Source organism: Pezoporus flaviventris, unplaced genomic scaffold (genome assembly GCF_033815535.1).
Source record: "Pezoporus flaviventris isolate CSIRO_AGI_PZ_B2104156 unplaced genomic scaffold, CSIRO_AGI_Pfla_v1 ptg000041l, whole genome shotgun sequence".
Lineage (NCBI taxonomy): Eukaryota > Metazoa > Chordata > Aves > Psittaciformes > Psittacidae > Pezoporus > Pezoporus flaviventris.
Window position 1 is genome coordinate 5,697,373 of NW_026892589.1, and position 23,703 is coordinate 5,721,075.

The 23,703-nt window shown below is 40.7% G+C and overlaps 1 protein-coding gene across 3 annotated transcripts in view; it reads right to left on the reverse strand.

Annotated features, from left to right (window-relative positions):
- Positions 1-4,778: 4,778 nt before the first annotated feature.
- Positions 4,779-23,703, reverse strand: part of DGCR2 (DiGeorge syndrome critical region gene 2) — a 44,710-nt gene continuing 25,785 nt past the window's right edge. For 2 of the 3 annotated variants that reach the window (XM_061466032.1, XM_061466033.1), the window contains 8 exons: positions 17,930-18,055; positions 16,422-16,632; positions 15,367-15,443; positions 12,461-12,637; positions 11,168-11,371; positions 7,335-7,487; positions 6,427-6,663; positions 4,779-5,631 (listed from right to left, as the gene is read on the reverse strand). In XM_061466032.1, the coding sequence (XP_061322016.1) occupies positions 5,390-5,631; positions 6,427-6,663; positions 7,335-7,487; positions 11,168-11,371; positions 12,461-12,637; positions 15,367-15,443; positions 16,422-16,632; positions 17,930-18,055 (1,427 nt within the window). In that variant the 3' untranslated portion in view covers positions 4,779-5,389. Of the gene's footprint in view, positions 5,632-6,426; positions 6,664-7,334; positions 7,488-11,167; positions 11,372-12,460; positions 12,638-15,366; positions 15,444-16,421; positions 16,682-17,929; positions 18,056-23,703 lie in introns of those variants that run through there. The other variant, XM_061466034.1, reaches the window with a different exon arrangement.

Genomic DNA, 23,703 nt, shown 5'->3' on the forward strand with positions numbered 1-23,703 from the left:
CAGGCAAGGAAAGGGTGGAGCTATCAACTTCTAACAGAAGGTTTGGGGTGAGAAGTTTGGAGCTGAAGAGGGTCAGGACAGCCCAGCCTCTCACCAGGCTTTCCCACCAGTCTCCCCAGTGAGTGATGGGCACAGAAACTGCATCAGTCTAAAGGGTGCTAACGCTGTCCCCTTCATTTCACACCATCTCCCCAGCAGGATCAGTGACTGACCCAGTTCACTCCCAGAGCCCTCCTGCCCTGTACCAGGAGCTGGGGATGCAGAACCCCCTCTCCTATCCAGCACAGCCACCTGAGCCTCCTGCTCAGCATCTTCCCACAGGTTTAGGGAGCGCAGCAGGAACAGGCTGCATTTCACCTTCCTGGGCACAACCCCAAGACCCTCCTAAAATTAGAGTTAAATTCCACTGGACTCTGTACACAAAACTTCAGCAGACTCCCTGCTTGAACTTAAATGCATCTATTGATCTTGTTGCAAGATCACAGCTCGAAAGTGGGATTTAACAAGACCTTCCTTCCCAACGCTGAGGAACCACAGTGATGCAGAAATCAGGAGGCTTTGGCACAGGCCATTTCTCTTACAGAACACGATTTATTTGGCATTTGGATGAAATGTTTCTCACAGCATCTTGAGAAGAAAAAAATCATTAGTGCCAACCCCAAGGAAAGAAGTCAAAACAAAAACCAGTGTCACAGGGACCGAATTATTATAGTATCAAATTTAAATCCTACATGGTATTTCATAGAATATCAAAATCTTTTATACACTGCCACAGTTAAGTCCAGTCACAAACCAACTACACAGGAAAAGCCTGCGAATGCAGTGTTGGCTAGCACTGTTTTCCAGGAGAAGGTAAAAAGCAGTGTCTCATTCTCTCACAGCCTCCCAGGCATCCTCCAGCCCGTGCATGGCCACACATGCAGCCTGCAAGCACAGCATCTCCACTGGCATAGGCTCCAACCCGCTCCATGTTCAAGGTGCACAATACTGGCAAATTAAAGCTATGTCGTACCGTAGCAGGCAGGTAATGCAGGTTATTGTTAGGGGAAATCACAGAATGGTTTGGGGTAGAAAGGACCTTAAAGTTCATCTAATTCCAACACATCTTTGCTGCCACTAAAAGCATCTATTCCAAAAAGAAACCCCCATTTTATTTGGAACTGGGAAACATCAGAAGCAAACTTTGATTCAATTCCTCTACACTCATCTGCCCCAATTTTAGGGTCCAGCTCCCATTTAATTCTTTAAATTCTTTAAGATTTCCCATGCAAGGGAAATTTAAAAGACACTTCTGTACACTGCATGTTCCTTAGCCAGGGAGAACAAAGACATTTCAGCAACTGAAAAAAGAAAAGGTGCACATCACAGGTTGTATGAGGCAACATTAAAACACCAGTGCTTTGCCACTGAAAAGCCACATCTGAAAGATAAAAGCATCTGTAAAACCAGCTTCAAATTCATTTAACATTATTAGATGGGAAAAGAACAGTAATAACTACCGGTCACAACAACATTTTCTTCCTAAGTGAATCTCGAGGTACATGTGAACAGGCCATCACCATGATACCTGTGGAGGCAGAGCCCGCCCACTGAGAGGTTAAGCCTTCAGAAAAACATTTCCCACCTACTTCACTCTTCTTCTAGATCATTGACCTGCCATGAACGGGCACAGGAACAGCCTGAGGCTCAAAACTAGACAAGACTGAACATTATGCAAGCAAGTTCTTTGTACACCTGAATGAGAGTTTTCATTTTCTAGCACGGAATGAAACCCACCGTCCTTCTATAACATTACAATAGTCTACAACTCATCTAGTAAAAAAATTAGAGGCTGCTGTGAGACTGTGTAACGGGTATCACTGATAACACGGACAGAAGTGAATATCTAGGGCTGTTCTTGCTGGAACAGCAGAAACCTCAATATGGCACCACAGTACATGGTAAGGATGGGGAATCTGAAGAGCAGTTTTGTCCAAGGCCACAACGGGAGGTGCGAGCCCCGCGCAGAACTGAGAACTGTGACTTAACACAACCACAGCTGAGCAAAAATGCCCTTTCTGCTCACACGTGCTGCTGGGAACGATGTGGCAATGCCATCTCCCCCGCTGGCTCTGGAGGGACATTTGCGATGCATCAGTAGTTAAGAAAAAGCATCCAGAGAAAGCGATCAGTGGTGGGGAAAAAAAACCACAATGCACAGAATAACTCCAAAAGATCTCATCAATCCAACGGGGCAAGCAAAACGGAAAGGTCCTCCTTAGGCAAGCATCAGTTCTCTAATTGGTGCCCAGGACAAACTGTTTACCAAGGGCAAGGAAGGTTCGTCCCCAGTTGGTCCAGAAGTCTGAGTAGTTGTGATGTCTTCTGCTACAAAGGCTCTTACTCCAAGAGAAAATACTCAGTGTAAAAAAGCTACATTAAAATGGGGATAAAAAACCAAAACAAAACAATTTTATTGCCAAATTAGAAGCTCACCGAGGTAAATGAGCTTTACTTAGTGAGCTGCTCTGTTCAAGGCAGAATTTCCCTTGGTTACAGTAAGATGAAAGAGGATAGGGGAAAAGACAAACAATAGCAGCCTCCATGCCAACATACAAGTGGGAAAGGCTCAGAAGCAATGGGGAAAATATCACACCAAGGCTTCTACAAAGAAGCCTCCATTTGGAATAGCTACAACCAGGAGCCACCGTGAAGTTGCCAGTTGTAACAGAGCTTATTTTCAAATAAAATTCATCACAGAATCAAAAGTAAAACAGAAAAACATCGAACAGATTCCCGCAGTGTTAGGAGAAGTGTGAGGTAAGGTATCCGTTCACCTCGGCCACAAAACACAGCTTCAGACACTAAACCAAGGCAAAAGGCCTTTCGTTATTGCGCTAGGATACTACAAAGAACAAATATATTCCATCTGGCTTCAAAAGAAACTGAAAGTTTTCTGTTTCCCGCTGCTAACAAAGTATTTTTCAGGAACAGATTGTAGTAGCACAGACTTCGCATCCTACTTAAGTGTACGCTATCAGAGCCTGTACTACAACAGAGTGTAGCCAGCTTGAGAGAAGTATTAACCCTAAGAGCCTAGTTTATATCCCAGTGCTTAGCTCCACCTAGGTGGACGCAGCACAAAGGTTACAATCTACAGTATGTATAGATATATATATATATATCACCACCCAGAAACACACACACGCACACACGCATTCGTACCTATAAAACTAAGGAAAAATCAGTACATACAATGTATAAAACGTATGAATGTGCTCAAAAACGCACAAAACCCGCTTTATTTCATACTTCAGAAATGCTCAGCGATTTGTATGCATGGTTCTGACTACTGCTATCCATCCATTTCATTAGACCAGGGCTTGGACTTGGAAGAGACAGTAAGAGATCCCACAGGGTGGATAACTGCTCCTCTTGCTTCATACCACTGCTGTTAGAGCCAGTCAAAATGCGGGCGGTGGTACGGCTCCAGGCGGATGAGGCTTCCTAACAGTGCTTCCTCCCGCTCCAGTGCCAGCAGCGCACCCCAGGACTGTGATTCACGCTCTCTGATGGATTCAAGATCATTAGCAAGTGTCTGAATGTCAAGACATCAAGATATGAACTCAATAACTCAGTTTTCTGTGCAAAAGGAGTTGAATTGTCAAGACCAATCCCCAGGTACAGTATTAGCCTATAGGCAAGAAACAGAATAGAAAGTAGCAGCATATTCAATGGGGAAAGAGTCAGCTGCACTGGGAAACCACAACAGTGGGTTAGGATTTGTCATACAAGTATGATTTCTCATCATTACTAGAAAAATAGATCACACACACCCCCACGCAGTATTTTCTTCCTGTCCCTCTAGGCTTGTGCCCTTCATAAGGTAACAGAAGAACACAGGGGCATTCTTACAAATTCCTTATAACGCATCTCATCTGCTGACTGTTACAGTAAGTCAAGGAGAAGCAGAGGCAAGAGGAGGATGGGGTGAAAGGGTAAATTATTTGTGCACTGAAGTCCAAATTTAAACGTAAAACCACCTGTAAAGATTATTTTGTATTCACCATCAAACCCAACAGTGCTTGATGTTGGGTTTAGTGAGGGAGTGAATGAATCATTTTGCCATCTGTAAATTAAAGAGTTCAATCGAAGGGGGAAATTTAAGATGACATATCTGGCTGAAGCAAACTGCTTTTAAAAATCATTTAAGTGCACTAACCTCATGATATCCCTTGTGGGACCTGGATAAATGGTTTGGGGGACACATGGGAAATCCCTACAAAAGGGCTGGCAATTTCTGGGGCCCTGATAAGGAACACATGTCCAATTAGAATTAAACATCGTGCATAGTGCATGTTGACCACTGCTTTTCAATGTTATTTGTAGAAGTGTAAAGAAGTGAAAGGGAGGGAACACACATGCTAAACATAGCATGCAATAAGAAAAGCAAGAACAATGGCCTTTTATCCAGCCCCGTCTTGTGCAACTGTTCAGGAGTTAAACTACAAAGAAAAAACACCTCACTCTTCCTTATGGGGTTATAACAAACAGGGGCTTCATACAGTGAAGTCAGACTGCACCAAAACTGAGTGCTCCCCATCTTTTCCCTAAAGTACCGCCTAATACATACGAGGATTCTACTGAAGGGACACAAGCATTACACAGACCCAGTTTTGTTTATGGTCCAGAAGTTTACCCAACAACATCAGATTTTGCAGCTACCAACAACAAATAATTGTGATTGCAAATCCTAGTTTTCTCAGTACCCACTTGTCACATATTGTGTAGATCGCTGCTCTGAGACAGCAAGGCAGATCAAAACACGCAAATGTGTTATACTGTGTAACTCTTACTTGGTGGCATGTGTTTTAGCCCCTCAGTGTTCCCGCTTTGTAAAACAAGCCCCAGCCCCTTCCCTTGCAGTTCTGTCTTCTCTGCCTTTTCCAAGTATAGCACTGAAGCAAGAGAGAAAGCAACTGATTGAGCAGTGACTGCCCCCACCCGCCTTTTCCATTGCCTATTTCCTGGGTCCAGTGGTATCCAGCCAAATCAAAGCAGCTTTTTTCTGATGTAGATGTTGTTTCCTCTCACGTTAAGAAAAAAAAACCCACAAAATAAAACCCCTACCCATACTTTTCACCTCCTTAGAAGTGAAAGGAATTCTCTGTACTCTTTTCCATAGCCAATGGAAGAAAAAGAGCAGTTATACAATCCATATTTACAGAACAAACCGATTAGTGAATGAGTAACGACAGCCAAAAAACGAGAGGCACAATCCTAAACTAGAACATAAAAGCAGTGTTCAAAAAACAAAGTGGAGATTCCTTCTGAAGTTCAAACCACGGATTAGTGTTTGTCTGTGCAAACAGTTGCTAAAACTCTGACTGGTGATCGGCTTTTTTCTCCTCTATACAATGGTGTTGAGAGAACAGTGGCTGTGACAGCTGCCTGTAAGAGTTTCTGCCGGAGTGTTTTCACTTAGCACTGTGTCAGGAGGGACAAGAAAGGTGCTGCTGTCAGCAGAGTCTTCCAGCTCCACTGGAGAAGGACCAACTGAGGGAGGAAGCGATCCCTCTGTAAGCTGCGGGGATGCATCACAGTTTCCTAGTGATGGAGGACTGCTTTGCACAGTCTGAGAAAGAACTCCATCTGCAAAAGACAAAAACCAAGCAGAATCAGAATGTGAGGTATATCATTTCACATTCCCAAATAGATTTACTATCTGTATTTCTAGAAGCTCTGAGTTTTTCTCAGTTTTGCATTAATGCACAAAGAGATGACACTGCAAAAGAGGAATATTGGGTAGCAAAAATAAAACTTTGATATATAAATAAGATACTTGCACTAATCAGGCTCACTTATCTTGTGAGATATGCTGCTATAAAAATCCCAAATTGGAATGGTTTCTACAGTATGTGACTAGCACAGCTGCAAAAACTGAAGAGTGCTGGGTGAATCATTAGAAAGTGGTATTTTTGGTCAATTTTTGGGGGGTGTGGGTGGGGGAAGTGGGGAAGAGAGAAGACGCCGGATAGATTTTGTTCAAGATCTCTTGTACTTGACATTTCGTCTACTTTTTAATAGCAATCTCTGTAGACCTATCTCCAGAAGATCAGAGAAGGTACCAGAACAGGGGAAACTAGGTAACCAGGTAACCCATCCAAGGTAAGGCTTGAAAATAGGTAAGGTCAAAGTTAAACTATCGGCAGCAAGGACTCTACTTGAATTTAGGTGTTCCAAAGAACCTTTGGGAAAAAACAAGCTTAATGATAAATTTTTAACAAAAGACTTTTCCATTGCATTAATAGATTTTACTATTAAATATATTTTCTCATCACAATCACTAAACCACATGATTATAGTTAATAAATAAATATATAAAATAAATCTACCCTCTAGCCAAAATGAAAAAGAGATACAAAAGAGAAGCTACTGCCTGCATACCTGGAGCAGAACAAAGGATGCTGTCTGGATTGACAGAAGCCTCGTATGGAGGAGGTGGGTCATCTGGATGTTGAATATCTGGATACTTGTAAGCAGTGTAGGGTGGAGGTGGATCATGGAAATGAAATGCCCCACCTTCCCCATCATCTGAAAGATGCAGTGGAGTAAGGCCAGTTCCAAAACCATCAGGACCATAATCAAAACCAGGCATCCTGCGGCCCAAGTTAAAATGGTGCACTATTTCAAGAGAAGAAACAGTAGTAAGTGACTTTATCCCATGCTTTCTTCTTCAGGTTAAGGCAGATCTCAACACCTTTTTCCACTTTTTATACCCAAGACACTCATGTCTCCTGAAGATCTAAAAAAGTCTACATAACCTATACAAGTCAACTCCCTGCTGTTACACAATGATACCCAGGCCCACCTGAACCCAGCCTGTTTGTCCTGCCTTACACCAGAATTTTAACCTAACCTCTCCAAACTAAGGCAACACATAAAAGATATTTCACACTTGGATCACATAAAAAATACTTTTCCATTATAGTCTGGAGTTCAAGTCTGAACAACTTAACCAAGACACACACACAGAGGCACAGACAAGCAAGACCATAACATTTCTCACCTTTATGTGTGTCAATCTGTCAGTAATGAGCATGAGGCACAAGATAAGTGTTGATACACAATTTTTCTTGGAATGTGCAGTGGTTCAGAGAACCAAAATCTGCACAAATCATGACCAGTCCAGGCAGCCAGCACAGACCTACATCTGGGTACAACACTGACTAGAATCTACTACCAGACTTTCCCTGATGTTTTACACAGACTTTTATTTCTTTCCTTCTGCTCCCTTTATGCGGAAGCGCAGACACTGCTTCAGTCAGGACTTATTACAGATACAGGCTACTTACAATTTGCTCCAATCAAAGACTCTATGCGCTCTCTCCGCCTCTGGCGTAGCCGGTGGACCATGAAAAGCAGCAGAGAGAGGATGAGGAAGGAGGAAATGCAGCTAACAATCAGACGCATTCCACCGGCCATTGAGTCGAACAAACTGTTGCCATCTGTTACAGAAAACATACAAGAAGCCTGTTATACTTCTGTTCAGGACTCATTTTTCTTGATGCTTTTCTGTCAGTAATGGAGAGAGAAATGTAGAGTGGAGATTCATTAGGCTGGTTTAACACTTCTCTTTTCAAAAATGGAAGAAAATTATGAATCATCAGGTGATTGATCTATTTATTGCAAGAAGATCTAAAGGTTTCTGAAAATATCTTGGCAAAAGGGACAAAATGTTGAAGGCTTCAGGTCTCTGAAAATGGGGAAAAGGAAAGGTTAGTGGCATTTTGCACATGCATTTATCTCCCTGACATAGCTGATGATGTTATACTAAAGGAAACATCAAGCCTGGAAGCTATGGGAAAGGCCTGAGAACCGGTGTTATCTGCCCACTATTTCTAAATGACTTCCGGACATCTTAACTTTAACATTTCCAACACCAAAATCTCTAAACAATGTCATTGCCAAGACGTGGTCATCTAAGTTCCATGTCATTGGTACACTGGTTAGCATCATTAAATGACAGGACCTAAAAATACCTTAAAAAGGTGACTCAACATGACAATCATCTTCCAGAATCAGAAGAGATTAAGGTCAACAGGAATTAAATTTTTCCCAGATCACACAGAAAGCAAGTGGCAGAACACGAAACAGACTCAGGAGCTCAGAACTTCTGAGAGCTGTACACCACTGCTAACCAGATCCACATTTGGAAGGCTGTTGTGAGCAAATTATTCCTGTTCTACCAGGGACAGACACGAAAGGTATTCATTTTTCACAATTCAACTGAACAGACTTGGTTATGCTTAAGTAGCATGTACACATACAGATACTCTACACAAAGAAAAATGACCTAAAAATTACTGTGCTGTGTTCTTTGCACCAATTTCCCCACTAAAGAGCTCTGAATGAGAAACACACCCAGGTTAGGTGTGGATAAGAAGCAGATGAAGCACTGACTTGCTACAAATGCTAGTAACAGAAAAATCCACCAAATTTATACATCGCTAAAGTACACTGCTAATAGGCTGGTATTTATTATGGGAAGCATTCCTGGCAACAAGAAACGCATTTAATAGTGCACAGAGCTCAAGTATTACACCCTCTCAAATCTGGCTGCGCAGTACAAAAGCCTCTGTGCTGTCAAATCTTTTAGCAACTCATTACTGTCAGAGCTTAAACCAATGCAGTCACACACCTACCAACCAACACACCCTCCTGAACACACAGGCCTGCTGTTGTTCCCCCTCCATTATAGGGCAACACTAACTTCATGAACATCGTAAATTAGTGCTATTAGCTGCCTTAAATGAAGTGACTTAAGTAAAACATACACACAGGCAATGTTGTAGGCAGAAAGCCTGACTTCCATATACTCTCCTTAGGCCAGCTACAACTGCAATTCATGGACCTTCTGGGGCATCTTGAGCCACTATCACACTCCATTACACCGTGAAAGCTCCTAATGTTCAACCTGGATAAACTACTGTCAGGTCAAATTAGATTAAAAAAAGTCAAAGACTCGGCTTGTACACAAGATAAGTCATCACAAAGATTTCCCACCCACATAAACAGAAATAGATTATTTCAGAAAGGTTGTTGTACACCCAATACAGTCATAATACCTTGTAACTGCATTAGCTGAGTCACTAGAAAAGTTTCTGCACTTTCATCTCTTTCAAAGTGTTTTATTTATTTGATTATCTTCTCACAAATAGGAGTTGCAGGTCTGTCTAAACAAGAGCCACACAGAAAAAAAGTTTTCTACCACATCCATGGAGCAGCATAAAAGATTTTTTCCCTGCTATTTATCTTCAAATAAATGACGAGAAGCATCTTTCAAGGGAGGATAGCTGTGATTGCTCAGCTTACTCCTACCACTGGAAAGTTTCCCCACTATCAATCCTTAAGCAATATTTGCTATCTACTTGTAATCACTGCTCACCCACTCACACTGTGGGAACTGATTACCTGCCAACCCAACAGCAGGATTTATTCCCCCCAGTCTCTCCTTGGGTGATTAATTTACTTACTGTTGATTAGTAAACTGTTTTCTTTCCTTTGCAACAGAGCTTAGGGAAGATATATGTAAAAGTTGGACAAAGATAAATACATGCTGATTAAAGAAAGTAATTCATTAATTTTGTCATCTGGAACAGCCATTTATAAACACCCAGAAGGAAAACTGAAATGCTTCATTTAAAAATTTCAGTGTTTATCACTAGCTGAAGTAACTTCATTATGAAGGAAGTTTGACAACTGCTTGATGATTCTTCAGCTCAGGCAAGAGTATAATGAAAGTCTCTTATTTAGCAACAGTACAGAAAGAAGAGCTTAAGGATCAGGAAGGATGTGGTGAAATACACTCTTCAAATCAGTATTCATGAAATAGTTAAGACTTACAGCAATAAGCAAGGATTAAAGAACACAGCACAAGGTTATCCCAGGTCATCTTATCCTGTCTGCTGGATGATGCTTTGCTGACACTGTTCCTCAAGATATAAAAAAAAGTGAAGACAAAGCCTTAAGTCTGCTGCTAAGAGTGGAAGGAAGACTCCTGTTTTTCCCCCCACTCTTTCACCGACCAACCTGCAACACTAGCTACGTACACCTGTTAAAAGCTTAACCCTTAGAACAAATGTGAATGACAGCAAAGAGAAGCCAAAGGCCTTTAACAATTAACTTCTGTAGTTAAGACAAATAAAAAAGACTGCAAATTTGGAAGCCAATAAACACCCCTTTTTTTGTAACAGGCTGAAAGAGAAGCCTGTAATGGGAAAAGTGAGTTGACTTTCCATGTTTTCCATACAGAGTGCAGAATAGTTTCTTAGTGCACTCACACAAGATTAGGTTCTTTTAAAATACTAGGAGATACCAGTGTTACAGAATGGCTGAGGTTGGAAGGGATGTGCTGAGATCATCTAGTCCAAACCCTGCTCAATCAACATCAGCTAGAGTAATTTGCCCAGGACAGAATCCAACCAGGCATTAAATATCCCTGCAGACAGAGATTCCACAAGCAATCTGCTCCCGTACTTGACCACCCTCACAGTAAATTCCAAGTAGGATACATTTCTTTTTAGACATCCCTTTACAGAAAAATACCCCCCCCCCCCGAAATCTACATTCCCAAATGAAGACTGAAGAACAGTTCAGAGCCAACTGAAGACTTTATTGATCCAAAACAAGAAGCTGCACCAAGATGCCAAATCCAATAAGCAAAGTTGCACATCTGGATTATTATCAAACCTCTCTATAATTTATAAACTCTGCTTCCCGTGTGATCCTGCATGCGAACTTCCAGGCACATAAATCCTCATGTCCAGGGAAAGATGTTTAATTAGTGCTCAAGAGAAAAGTATTTTCTTTTCATGACAACTAAACGCAATAAAGGAACCATGCAAAAAGTGCTACTAAAAATCCTGAGTGCAGTGTCAACTTCCATACAGAAAATAAGCTACTGCTTCTCCTACACAAGTAGCATCAAGGATGACTAATTATTTCTAACCATAGTCTGAAATGTTCCGTTCCCCATGATTTAATATCTTTCCCCACAGGGAGTTTGTATCCAGCAATGTGGAGGCATGGAAAGGATGTATCATTTCAAACAATGTTATACCCAAAGATAACCAAGTTGAGTACTGAACTAATTTCTCTTGACAAAACTGTAGCAGTCAGCTCTTACCTGGGTCTAAGCATGTAAATTTGCAGCATTCCTTAGGGTCTTTTCGATACTGCTGACACCCCTGGGGCCGTTCACACAAAGCAGCCACACACATTTCAGGTTCACCGTTGTGACATGTGCAGCTCAAACAGGGATCATTCCCTTTTGGAGTGAAATAGTAGCCTTCATCGACAATGTTGTCTTTGATATCAACACAAGTCTGGCCTAGAACAGAAATGCACGTCAATATCCAAGTGCCTGTGAGCCTGCCAGACAGGAGTCCTGTTTATTCTGTTACATTAAGTGATTTGCAAACATAAGCAGACCATCAGTTAAAAGTCACACCTTCACATTAAAGCAACTTTGAAAAGACATCTCCAAGGAGTGAGGAAGATAATGGATATTCTGGAGGCACAGAGGGATGACTTACTCAAAACTGACAAAGTGCGTTTTAAGTATTCAATGGAGTTAGCACGCTTTCAGGGATGACCAAAAAGGTCCTCTTTTGATCATCATTTGACAAAACACACATCTTTCAATATCAGATACCAAGATTTTATTACATCTCAGGTTAGACAAGGTAATATCCTGTCTTCCTATTTTTCAATATTTCAGGTGCAAAGGCAGATAAAGGGCTGAATTATCCTCTCTTGCCATTCTGCAATTCTTTTTCCTGCTTTAAAGAAAAAGGAAACCAGAAAAACTTCAAGAACTGCAGTAAAAGTTTAACAAACTTCCTCCTTGAAAGAAGCACCATCAGAATCAGGTATCTTATATGTTACCTGAAAATACTGCAAATACCTCTATTGGTATCAGGTCTTTTGGAGTAAAGAAATGCAAGATACAGAATGAAAGCTGTATTTTTTCCACTTTAAGTCAGTAGCTCCACTTGCTTTTTTCACCCCCTGGTTCTAATCATTGGCTGAAAAGAATTTAACGGGATTTGCTATATGCAAAATGAAACCAGAAATAAACATTCCTCATTTTCATGTGACAATTTAAGAGTGATATTTCCTACTAAGGCACTTTTTGTTTGCTTTCTAACTTTTTTTCCATTCTAACTTTTTCTCCCCCAAGTATACTTTATTTTGGGGTGGATGCAGCTGCTCAACAGTAATCTTTTAGTGACAATCTGTACTGTGGCTGACAACTACACATTATAGTGTTCTTATTTATTTAAACCAAGCGGAAAATTAACTCCTACACTCTTTAAAATTCACTGGGCAAAAGGTAGGAAGGACAACTAATAAATGCCCCCATATTTGTTATATTTAAACAGACAACACAGTAAACACTAAACTAAAACCAACTTACTCCTTTTGCAAAGGAATGAAGATTTCTCGTAGCAGTTTTCAGCATACCAGCTGTGAAAACCATGGTGCCGAAGGGTAGGAAAATGGAAACACTGAAGCTGGGCACAAAGAACGTTTTCCTTTTCAGACATAGCCGTACCAAAGATAGGATCAGGGGGTAAAAATACTTCCAAAGAGCCTAGAACGAGATGCATTAGTGTAAGCAGCCTGTGGGTATGCAAAGCTTTGGAAAGGCTCTGTAATGTCACTCATTTCACACACACCAACTCTGCTACAAGGCTACTGTCCTCTAGCTTTAGCTTCCATTAGCAACATTCTTCCTTCCTTCGGGGAAAGGCAAAAGCGAGGAGGGAAGGGGTAACTCACAGAGAGAAGAGGCTGCTGTTTTCAAAGTACTGGGTAATTCTGTCATTCTGAACCAGCAGCAGTGATGTTCTTATATCCCTACAAGTGCCGCTTTCCAGGGTCCCATGGGGTTTGCCTACCAACAGTTATGCACCCTTTCAAACAACACCGAGTTTGGCCATGCTTTCAACTAGCGGAGTAATAACCTGTACCCATCTCGTACCTGGCACCCCAGAGATGTGTGTACATCTCTCGTGTGCTGCTCCCCCACATTTTATGCTGCTCACTCAGAGTGCAGAGCACTGCTACACAGAGAACAAGGCTCCAACGCTGCCTTTGCTGCTGCAGTAGTGGCATGGACTATGCGGTCCTTCCAACTCACGTAACTTAAGAGACTATTGTGATAGGCTGCATACAGGGCAAGCGGTGTTCTGGGCATTATACAACTTTTAAAATATTATTTTTGACCAGTGACTTGCTTCACCATTAAATCTGCTGGTATGCAAAGTTGCAGAGATTAATGGGCAACCACGACAGCAATTCTCAAAATTAGCCTATGCTTTCAGAAGTTTCTTTCCAAATCTGTGTGCTTAAACATCGATTTTATCAGCTCCTGTGGTTAGCATATTACAGTCTTCTCACATTACGGTCCTCTTCAAACACTTTTAGGTATGATGCTTATTTTTTTACAATGCAATTATGTTCTGCTATCAGTTTTTGAAGCTTTATCATCTGCATCTCCCAATACTGGATTAAAATTTCCAAGATAGAAGAGCCTAAATCACTTTTCCAACATAGCAGGAATTCAGAGAAAGTCTCACTATGAGTCAATGAGTCTTAAATTTTTCAGAAGCTACTGAATGCTACTAGGTACTGCTATGTACTTTATTTCATGTAGTACTCCTTTATTAAATAGAAAGCTTGCAAACAAAACAATAGATAGTATTGAGAAGGCTTAAATTTATATAATGCATCAAACTAAATAAAACTTGTGATAAAAGACAAACACTATTTCTTGTGTCATTTATGCTTCGCTGGTAGAAAACACTGTCAGCAGATGGCAGTGCAGTCAACCTTCTGAACACCAAAGAAAGGTCCTTTAAAAGGAGAATGCCTTCTTTTTCTCCCCATATAGCCTTCCCAGGAGAAACCTACCTACCTAAACAGGTCTGTCCAGACCAGAAATCCCTGTTATGAGAAAAAAGTTGGACTTTCCTCCCTTCCTTACCCCTGCTGTCCACAGACACCTTCAGGTGCTTTGCTTTAAGGAATTAATGGAAATGATCCTGCCTCCACAAGAAGCAGCAGTTTCCTCTGAATATTGAGTCAACCCTCTTTCCTTAAATGATGAAAGCAATATCGCTGGGCATGGCACCATGCAGGTTTCTATTACTTCTCACGTGTCAAAGTATTTTTCAAGACTCAATCGTTCAGCAAAATTCTGTTCAAAATTATGGATCTGTACCTAAGGGCCAGTTTTCCTTCCAGGTTTTCCATTACTGAAACTTGTATATGAGAAGAAAACTACTCCAATTATTTTTCAAATGCTATGCTGGAATTCAAGTGCTGATGCTTAAAAAAACCCTTTCCATTATCTAAACCAGTTCAATCTCAATTAGAGATTCAATTCCACATGTAAGAGCAACTGATAAGGAATAGATTTAGATTGGATACTATGCAGAAATCTTTCTTGTGAGGGTGCTGAGGCACTGGCACAGGTTGCCCAGAGAAGCTGTGGCTGCCCCGTCCCTGGCAGTGCTCCAGGTCAGGTTGGATGGGGCTTGGGGCAACCTGCTCCAGTGGAAGGTGTCCCTGCCCATGGCAGGGGTTTGAACTGGGAGAGCTTTAAGGTCTCTTTCAACCCAAACCATTCTGTGATTCTATGATATGACAACTTTAACTAATCCCTCAACTGAATTAATTAAAAATAACAAACATAACTGCATTTTCAGCAGAGGGAGCTGCTTGTTTTGCACTAAACAAATTCAGTGATGCCTATCAGATTAATGCTCAGCTTTTCACATAAATTGGGATTTATTTTTGGTATTAGGTAAATTTTGTCTTGGTTTACATAAACTATCTGAAGTACTGTAAGGTGAAAAAAATCTGAGTAATTCCCCAAAATTCAAGATTGGGTTTGGCTGGGATTTTTTTTTTTGTCTGCATAAAAAACTACCAATTTTTAAAAAGCTAAAACCTCAAGATATGCTCCTTGCACTAGTCTGTGCAAATACTAGAATCAGGAATCAGCAGTTTATCTAGATAAAGAACAAGGAACTACAGAGCAGCTTCCTTTTCTCAGCTTAATCAAGGGGAAAGCCCAAATAAACTGAAAACCAAGTTCTCTCCAAAAGATACCAATGTGAAAACTATGAAACTTATTACACTTGAAAATAAGATGCTTGTCAAGTAATAAACTCTTTTGATGCAGTAGAGCAGAGCAGTTCCTCTTCACTATTTCAACACTATCACTGAAAGAAGTTAATTGTTCTTGCAAGTAATATTCAGATTTGAGACAGTTTCCACGGGCAATTTAACCAAGTAATAACTGGGGAGGCCTACCTTTATAAGCTACTTCCCAGTGACCTTCTAGAGAGTGATTTCGATTGGTAATCACATACTGATATCCAACCCAGAACCTGAAAGAAATTGTGTTAGATTCTAAAGATAAAAGCCAAAAATCATACTAACAAGTTACACAGAATCTTCCAATGTCTTTATAGTTCAAAGCTAACTTTCAAAACATTGATGATTTTTTCCTTAGCATTTCAGCCCATACATTAGCAATACTAATGTATTCATTAGTATAATATGATGTACTAATGTATGAATACTAATATACTTCAGATACAGCTGAAGAATAAAGGGAAATACTTGATGGTTTTCTATGTTTACAAATGGTAACTCACCATGTCTTTTATTTCCACTCATAAGCACTTTCTTCTGTTTTTATAGCAGCATTTCAGGATCTCAAACCCCAAAACCACACAAAAGCACCCAGAAGTCAAGTATTCTATAAGCATACACAACTAATGTTAAGACTATTCCAGATCAAGCCATCTGACTCTGAAGAGACAGATTACTGAACCGCTCCTGGTGATCTGTCACAACAGCCCATGAGACTGACAAAAAACCCACAGGCAAAAGAAAGAAACTGTTTGTGGTGAACTAACGGTATGAAATATCTAAAGCCACAACATTCTTACAATTCAAAATGGCTTTTTACTTCACTCTCATCTCAAACTTGCAGTCTTTCATAGGACTTAAAGGAAACATGAATTCTGTTGAGTTTTAAATAATTATTTCTACACAAGCCAGGGCAGCAATAAGTCACTGTAAAGTCAATCTTCCTTGTTGCAGTTCAAGAACACTAGTACATTGCTGAGACAGCCTGAAGGTAAAAAGACTGCTGAATTGTAGCCTATCTCTGAATGTTAATTTAAACATAAAATACAGATGGCCACTGCCAGACTACCAACCAGCACACTCATACTGGGTAGTAACCTGAAGTCAATTTTACCATTAGATTTCGTAAGCAAACTGAACTACCAGCATTCACATTGCACAGAAACCATTCTCATGTAATACAAGATCTTTGTCCTTTCCTTCTTACTCACCTACGCTGGTCCTTCCTTACAAATGTTTTTTCTTCCAAGTCCCACTCCTGTGCCAGGATAAACCTTAGCTCTTGGTCTGCAGTGAAGGTGGCAAGGGATCCATTCACCCGCTGACATGTCTGCACAGCATCCCAGTAGTTCTCTCCATTTAAATACACTCTGTAACAGCTGGCTGTGCCCTCATAGTGGTGCCATCCTGTTGGGCACTTAACTAGGAAACATGAAGAATAGAAGGGAAACCATTCCCCCCAAATTAGGATCTTCAAGAGAATGCATCCTTATCAGTTTATGACAATGCAATGCATAATCACCTGGGTGTGTACACACAACATACTGCATATACTTCATCTCACCAGGAGGAGATGCATGTATTACAGATCACAGAAGACATGCTTTACTATGGCTTTTGATAAAGGAAAATTGTTATGAATATATTTTAAAAGATGCAACTCCAAGTAATGTTTCAGGGCACTGTCACAGCCTTTAAAGCCTTTAATTAAGACCGATGATCTACTGTGGAAGATATTTCCCTGCACATCTTTGTAAAACCAATCAGTTCGATCAATCCAAGTCAAAACAAGCAGCAAGAAGCAGGAAGAAAAAAACAGAGGTGGTCAACTTAATGATTGTGTCTTTCTATTAGGTGGTTAGCAATACATCCAACGGGCTGTGAAGTTTTCAACCTACTTTTACAGACAGTCCCAGTAGTATTCACGTAATCCTGCTCCCACAGTCAATAATTAAGGACAATGGGGGTTCTGGGCAAGTGTTTGCTTTGGAAAAACATCACTGCAAACTGGATCTTTAGCAACAAGGTGACAGCGTGAACTGCTGTCTCTGCTTTCTTTCAATTAACTCAACTGAGGGAATATCCAACAAAAGCCTTGAGACATTTCTGGATGAAACAGGCCCAGGGACTTCTGACAAGCATTCCTGGGGGTGATGGGTAACCAATAGAGAGAACCACAGAGACAGGCAGATGAAATTTAAAACAGAAGGGAAATTATATTAGCACCTGCATTTGCAGTGTTAATTCTGCACAACACTTAAGAACTTCAAATACATAAACTGTTTTATGTTTGTTACATGCATTCAGAGTTCCTGTTCGCAAGCCTCTTTATTCCCTTCAGAAACAGTGATCTTTATCATCAAATAGTGATATATAAACAGATTTGAAGCCCTTGAACTAAATATTTTTCTTTACCCTTCATTTATATGGGCTCATTTAAGAGATACTGTTCACATCATTAAGAAGGGACAGAATACAGCAGCATCACTAAGATGGTATATAGAATATACACAGAATATACCAATATATAAAATGCATACCATTTATATAAAAGAAGCGTGCAAAAACCTTAAAAAGCAGTGCATATTAAGAAAATCTGGTCAAAAAGCTATGCAAGAGTAAAACCTATTAATCTCCCCTCAAAAAAAAAAAAAAAGTAGCCTAAATTGGTAAATTAATTAGCAGGAAGATGGCCCAGATTTCCCAGACTGCAACTTACTGCTAAATCGGACAGGCTGTGCCATATTGACAGTGTGAAAGCGGGTTGTCTCTCCTCCTCTCCCTCGACTGTGCCTGGAGTCCACATTCTCCTTCCCATGGTAAGTTCGCTGGTCCCCTGTCAGTCCTGGGGACCAGAAGGCATAGTCAGTACTGGTGAAAGATGCAAGCAAAGGCAGATTTCATTTTATTAGTATTTCCCTGGTTTTAATTCAAGTAATATACAATAAGTAATGTAGGTAAACCAAGATGGTAAATCCCTGCTTGGCCATTTCACATGATACGTAACCAAAATACTCACAATTGAAAAGAGCCAACAAGCCATTACATGAGTCTCGCAGAGTAAGCAAAACGTTCTGGCAGATTCTCAACAGCCTGCAGTTATATACAGGACTTGACACTCATCATCTCAATTGCTGCAGCATACACAACATCCCCAGTGCATTTTATCTGTTCTTGTTTACAGAGCTACCTACACTCTACCTGCTTCATTTTGCAGTTGTGTGTTCAGGGATATAAGACAACTTTTCCAATACTCTTTCCAACACATTCTCTGAGTACCAGCACAAAATTAAAACCACAAAAGGAAACCTATCTTCAGCCAGAAGAACGAGGTTTTTTTATTCACTGTCAAGTTTCTAAAGGAAATGTTAGTTTGCTATTTCTGAAGCAGAACACATACACACCCTCAGCTCAGCGTCATGGCTTCTAACAAGTGCACATAACTTAGGAAGAACATAATGCACGATGTTATTCCAGAAAAAGGGCTGGGAGCTCCACATGCCTACCAGGAGTTCAGGTGGAGACACTGCAGGATGGGCTGTAGCCAGCAAAACTAGCAAGATCCTAGGAAAGCTGGCACAGTGGTGAGGAGAAACCTTTAAGAAAGATGGAGATGAGCACTGGGAAAGATTAACCTGGAAACAAGGGATTAACCTTAAAAAGAGAAAAATGAAGAACCCAAGAATGTAAGCATTAGAAATATCTGCTAGTACGTTATCTAATATTTCCAGATGTTATTAAAGTAATACAGTTAACCAGCACAAAGTGCTATTGCAGTCATCCATTTCTATATAAAGAGATCAGCTTATTTTCCTTTAAAGCTGATTAGCTCTATTTAGCCTAGCTAAACCAAATAAACCAGTCATGATCCCAAATAAAGAGGGGCTACACAGTCGTCTTCAACAGATTTAACTACATCCATTTGAAATATGTTCAAAACCATGTCAATAAAACTTTCCTTTTTCAGACTACCTTTAAAAAGCAAGTGGTCCACAGCAATTTCATGGTAATTTAAATCCAGAGTTGCAGACTGTTTGCTGTATTACCTGGGGGGAAAGACCTCCAGAAGACTCACCATTAAACAGTGCACTTCTTGGAACAAATGTGAGCACAGATGAGCAAAAAGAATCACTAGCTAGAGCCTAGGAACAGCAGAGTAGCTTTGCATTCATCTGGCTCGAGCATACCGAGTTTGCCCTGGGTTAATGGGATAAGCAAGGGATATTTAATTATCAGGTTATCCTAGGAATTACATGTCTACAGAGATAGCCCATTAAGAAATGGCCGTGCACAATACACTCACGTGGCCTTACAGGAATAAAGTAGTAATTCTACTGTTCAGTATTAAAATATGCTATTTATCACAGGCAAGAAGTTAGTGCCAAGAAATTCAGTTAGTCTACATTTCAAAGGACACAAGATGGTAAAATAATTTGACAGTGAAGATGGCTGCTTATTTTTTATTATTTTAAAGACTAATCTAGTTTTAGAATTTGTTCTTAATCCTAATGGCTCAGTAGCAGTATTTACACTGTGATTTTCAGTACTGACACTGAAAAGGCAAACCTTTAATTATAGCAAGACCTTAAAAATAACACTAATGCAGAACACTTTATCAAAGATGAACTGAGCTCAGCATGGAAAGCTCTATTTTCCCATGGCATTAAATGGTAACAACTAAACCCAAAGAACCAGTAAGAACCAAACGCACAAAGAATTAGTTCCCTTTCAGAAGTGAGAGCAGATGCAACACCATATGGCTGACCCTCCATGGCTAAATAGAACGCCCACGAGGACTTAACAATCCACCTCCCCCGGGGAATAAAGCAGAAGTTCACAGGTTTTAACACGCGAGGTTAAGAAAGGGTTACTTGGGTTAGCATCTTAAAGTGACAGAATTTATGCCAGATGCTCTGAAAAATAGCTACACAGATCCCACATAGAGCAAGTTCAATCGGTCCTCACCCAGGAAGCAGGACACTCATTCTTTCCTCAGCATCTGCCCGTGTCAGCAGACTTGCTGCTGAAACCAGGCAGGACTCAAGAGGCAGAAAGCAGCCACCACAAGTCACTTCTCCTTCAAGCCCAACACTGTCAGCTGCTTAATAAACTAGTGCTCTTCAAATATTAAGCTGCTTCTATTTGACCTGAATTTTCAGTCTGAGAAAAGCAACAATGACATGTGTTTCCAGGGCAATAAAGAAAGATATGCTAACAAGCCTCAAAGTTACCTGACTGCCATGAAGTCACTGCAGATCTTGGTGGCAAAGGCATAATTGGACTGGTTTTCTATTGTACTTTTTCAGCACTCTGCAGAAAAGTTTTCTATGTGCTCTGCTGTTCATGCTTCCTTCACAGAGGTGTTTTTATCTTTAAAGATAAATTAATAGTGCCACAGACAAAGCTTTAAGATAACAACCTAAGCCAGAAAATCACAACTAACCATATTTGAGTGTTTCAGCAAAGAAAAGCCATCATTTTTATTGCTTATGTGCATATTTAGTACTTTGAAAGCTATCAGATTTTGGAAGATAGCTATTTTCCAAGCCCTTTATTCTTCAAGATACTATAACCAACAGCAACAGCAATATTTTTACTAGCCAAGACAGAGTCCTGCTTCCTTTGACTTCGTACAATTACACCAGAAGAGAAATCTGATTGTCAGCTGGTGGGGAAAAGGGAAAAATGGTTTCAAGGAAAAATTCATGGGGTGCAAATTTCTTTTTTCTCCCCTCAAATACTACAGCACAATGGACACAAGCATCCTCCAATCTGTTTCCACATGGATCAAGCCATGCTTCGTATTCACAGAACTCCTGTCAATGTACGGTTGCTATCTAATTCACTCTAGCATGACTACAGTCTAAGTATAGTGCTATACATCCAGAAAGTTGCCCAACACTGCTGATTCTGTGAGCATTTTCACTTGTTTAAAAGTTTAAGCTACTAATTCAGAATGGAAATCTGCCATGCTGAATGGCTCCTACTGCATTTCATATTGATAAACTTTCTCAGATCTGAATGAAAACAGTTCAACAATTATTCAGAACAAAAATTAAGAGACTGGAAGGGGAAAAATGCTTACATTTCTAACTAGCTTGTAGTTGCACAAGTGCCGTCACTGCAGCCTGCAAAACGCAGCCCACAGGCTCACAGAAAAAGCTTTGTGCTATGGTACAAGTTCTGCTATTCCTGTTGGGAAGGTGGAAAAAACAGAAGGGGAAAAATGCAGTTAAGTTTGAAAGAAATATGAGCTTTGCCATTACTCATAGAGGGTGGAAGGAATTCAGTTAAGTTGTGCATACTCTGCCATGTACACCCATGGAGATTACCCTGCTGCATTTATCCACAGGATCTCAGCAACGCTTTCTTTGCACATGGTATCTCATTAAGGGAAGCCAAGCACACAAGCAGAGCAGAAAGCGCCTTTTTTGTTCCCCTCAGCACCTCCATCATTCAGACCAAGTAAAAGGAAGAAAAAAAAGAGCCAAGTAGTGCAAATGAAACGTGAGCCAAAGAGCTGAGACCACACAAAAGCGAGAGCTGGCACCAGCTGAGACGGGAACAGGCTAGAACATACACGTGCCGAGCAGCACTGCATGGGGGAACAAAGAGGACGCCAAATGGAAAACTGTGTTTGGCGGAGCTGGAAGAGAAACTGCAATCTGCCACAAACACCAAGGTCTGCTTTGCACCAAGAAAAGGGCAGGCAGGCAGAAGACACTGACTGTAATAGAAAGAGATCCTTGAAGGGTGAGGACTCAAAGGGGGATATACTGGATTTTGGGGAGTTGAACTAGCGGCCAGAGCTACTGTGTCACAGATGACAAGTCACTCAAGACAAACCCTTCAAAAGGATGGATGTACTATGTCAAATTATGTCAAAACTAAACTGTGAAGCAGTCAGGTCTTGTCATATCTTATTTGTTCCAAGATTTGAGTTGCACCTGTTTAAACACACAGATTCCCAAAACTTACATAGGAAGCCGCCCTGTCCCCTCAGCATCCAATACTTTGTCCAACACATTACCTACTACAGCTTGGAAAGCTTTTATCTCCATCTGATAATTTGAGAGGCAAGATAACTTCATGACAAAATCCAGTTCTGTGCCTAAAGATTTGGAAATACAGTTCAGAAGTCTCCAGAGAGGAGTGGTTCTTCTGAAATAAAGCATCTCCATGCTTTGCATTATCAATTGTTCTATGCTAGGAAATAGAAGCCAACCATGAACAGCATCCTGCTGTGCTGAGCCCTATTCAAAGTAATAGAACAACAGTAAAGTGCTCGTAATAATTTAAAGGTGCTCATAATAATTTAAAGTAGGGTAAAAAAGGATGACTCACGTACGAGTTCAGAAAGGGTTCTGTAAAAGGTGTGGAAATTATCAAGTTTTTATCATTATTATCTAGCTTTTAAAAAAGAGATGTACTAAGAAGTGCACAAATGACAAGAGTCACTTTGACCAAACATAATAACCTTGGTGAAACAAAACACAAGGTTGTTTATGATGATTGCAAAACTGTGCTACGCTGCTGTGTTATGGTACCTGCCTTCAGTGGACTCCACAAAGGAGATTTTGCGGCCTCAAAGATGATGTAGTGTGTATGCGCTGGGGTAAAGTGACCTCCAAGTCTGCACATTTCTTCCTGATAGGGTATATGGGGAAGTCCTTAAGAACAGCATACAAGAGGACATCACTCAAGCTAAGCATTTATTGCTGGCTCCCCTGTAAGGCTGTTTCCGTATGAAATTAGGCTCCCAATCTCAACATAAAAACCATATAAAGTTGTACTGTTTCCCATGGAACTGCAGGGCAGCTCATACCACCAACTAGCCACTGCTTGCAACTGCTGGCCCAGGACCAGGGCCACCAAGGTGGCCAGCTCTCCAGTGCTGATTCCGGCTTCAGGGAGGGAAAACCTGAAACTTCCCAGTGCTCCTGTTTCTGACCAAGCACGTCTAGAAAACAGTACTGAGAAATAACTTACACAAGAAGAATGTGGCATTAGGCAAGGGTGTGCACTACAGGATGAGCTGAAGGGTTTCCAATTCAGATGCTGGAAGAAACCCAAGCACAGCTGACACTACAATCTGATCACTTTTTCTTGGGAAGAATTCAACTTAAAACATAAATAAAAAGACAAAACAGACTGGCCACCAATATATTGCAAGCTGAATAGCTGGTAGGCATAGGAATTACAACAGACACTGGAGTTTAAGACATCCATTTTTTTGTTCATACGTAACAGAAAGCAGACATCAAGTCTGTAGCATAAGATTAAAACAGGTAAACAGCCAGAGATATACTAAACCCTGCTCCACCTGTACTGCTGTACATGGGTTTTGCCCAACAGGCCTGCAAAGATGATAGGATACTTGAAGAAGCTGATCTGATCTTCTGGTAGAAGCAAGGCTGGAAATCCCATGAGCAGTAAAAAAAGGCAAACTGCAGAGCCCTTCCTTCTTCAGGGTTGAAGTGCAGAACTTTTTAA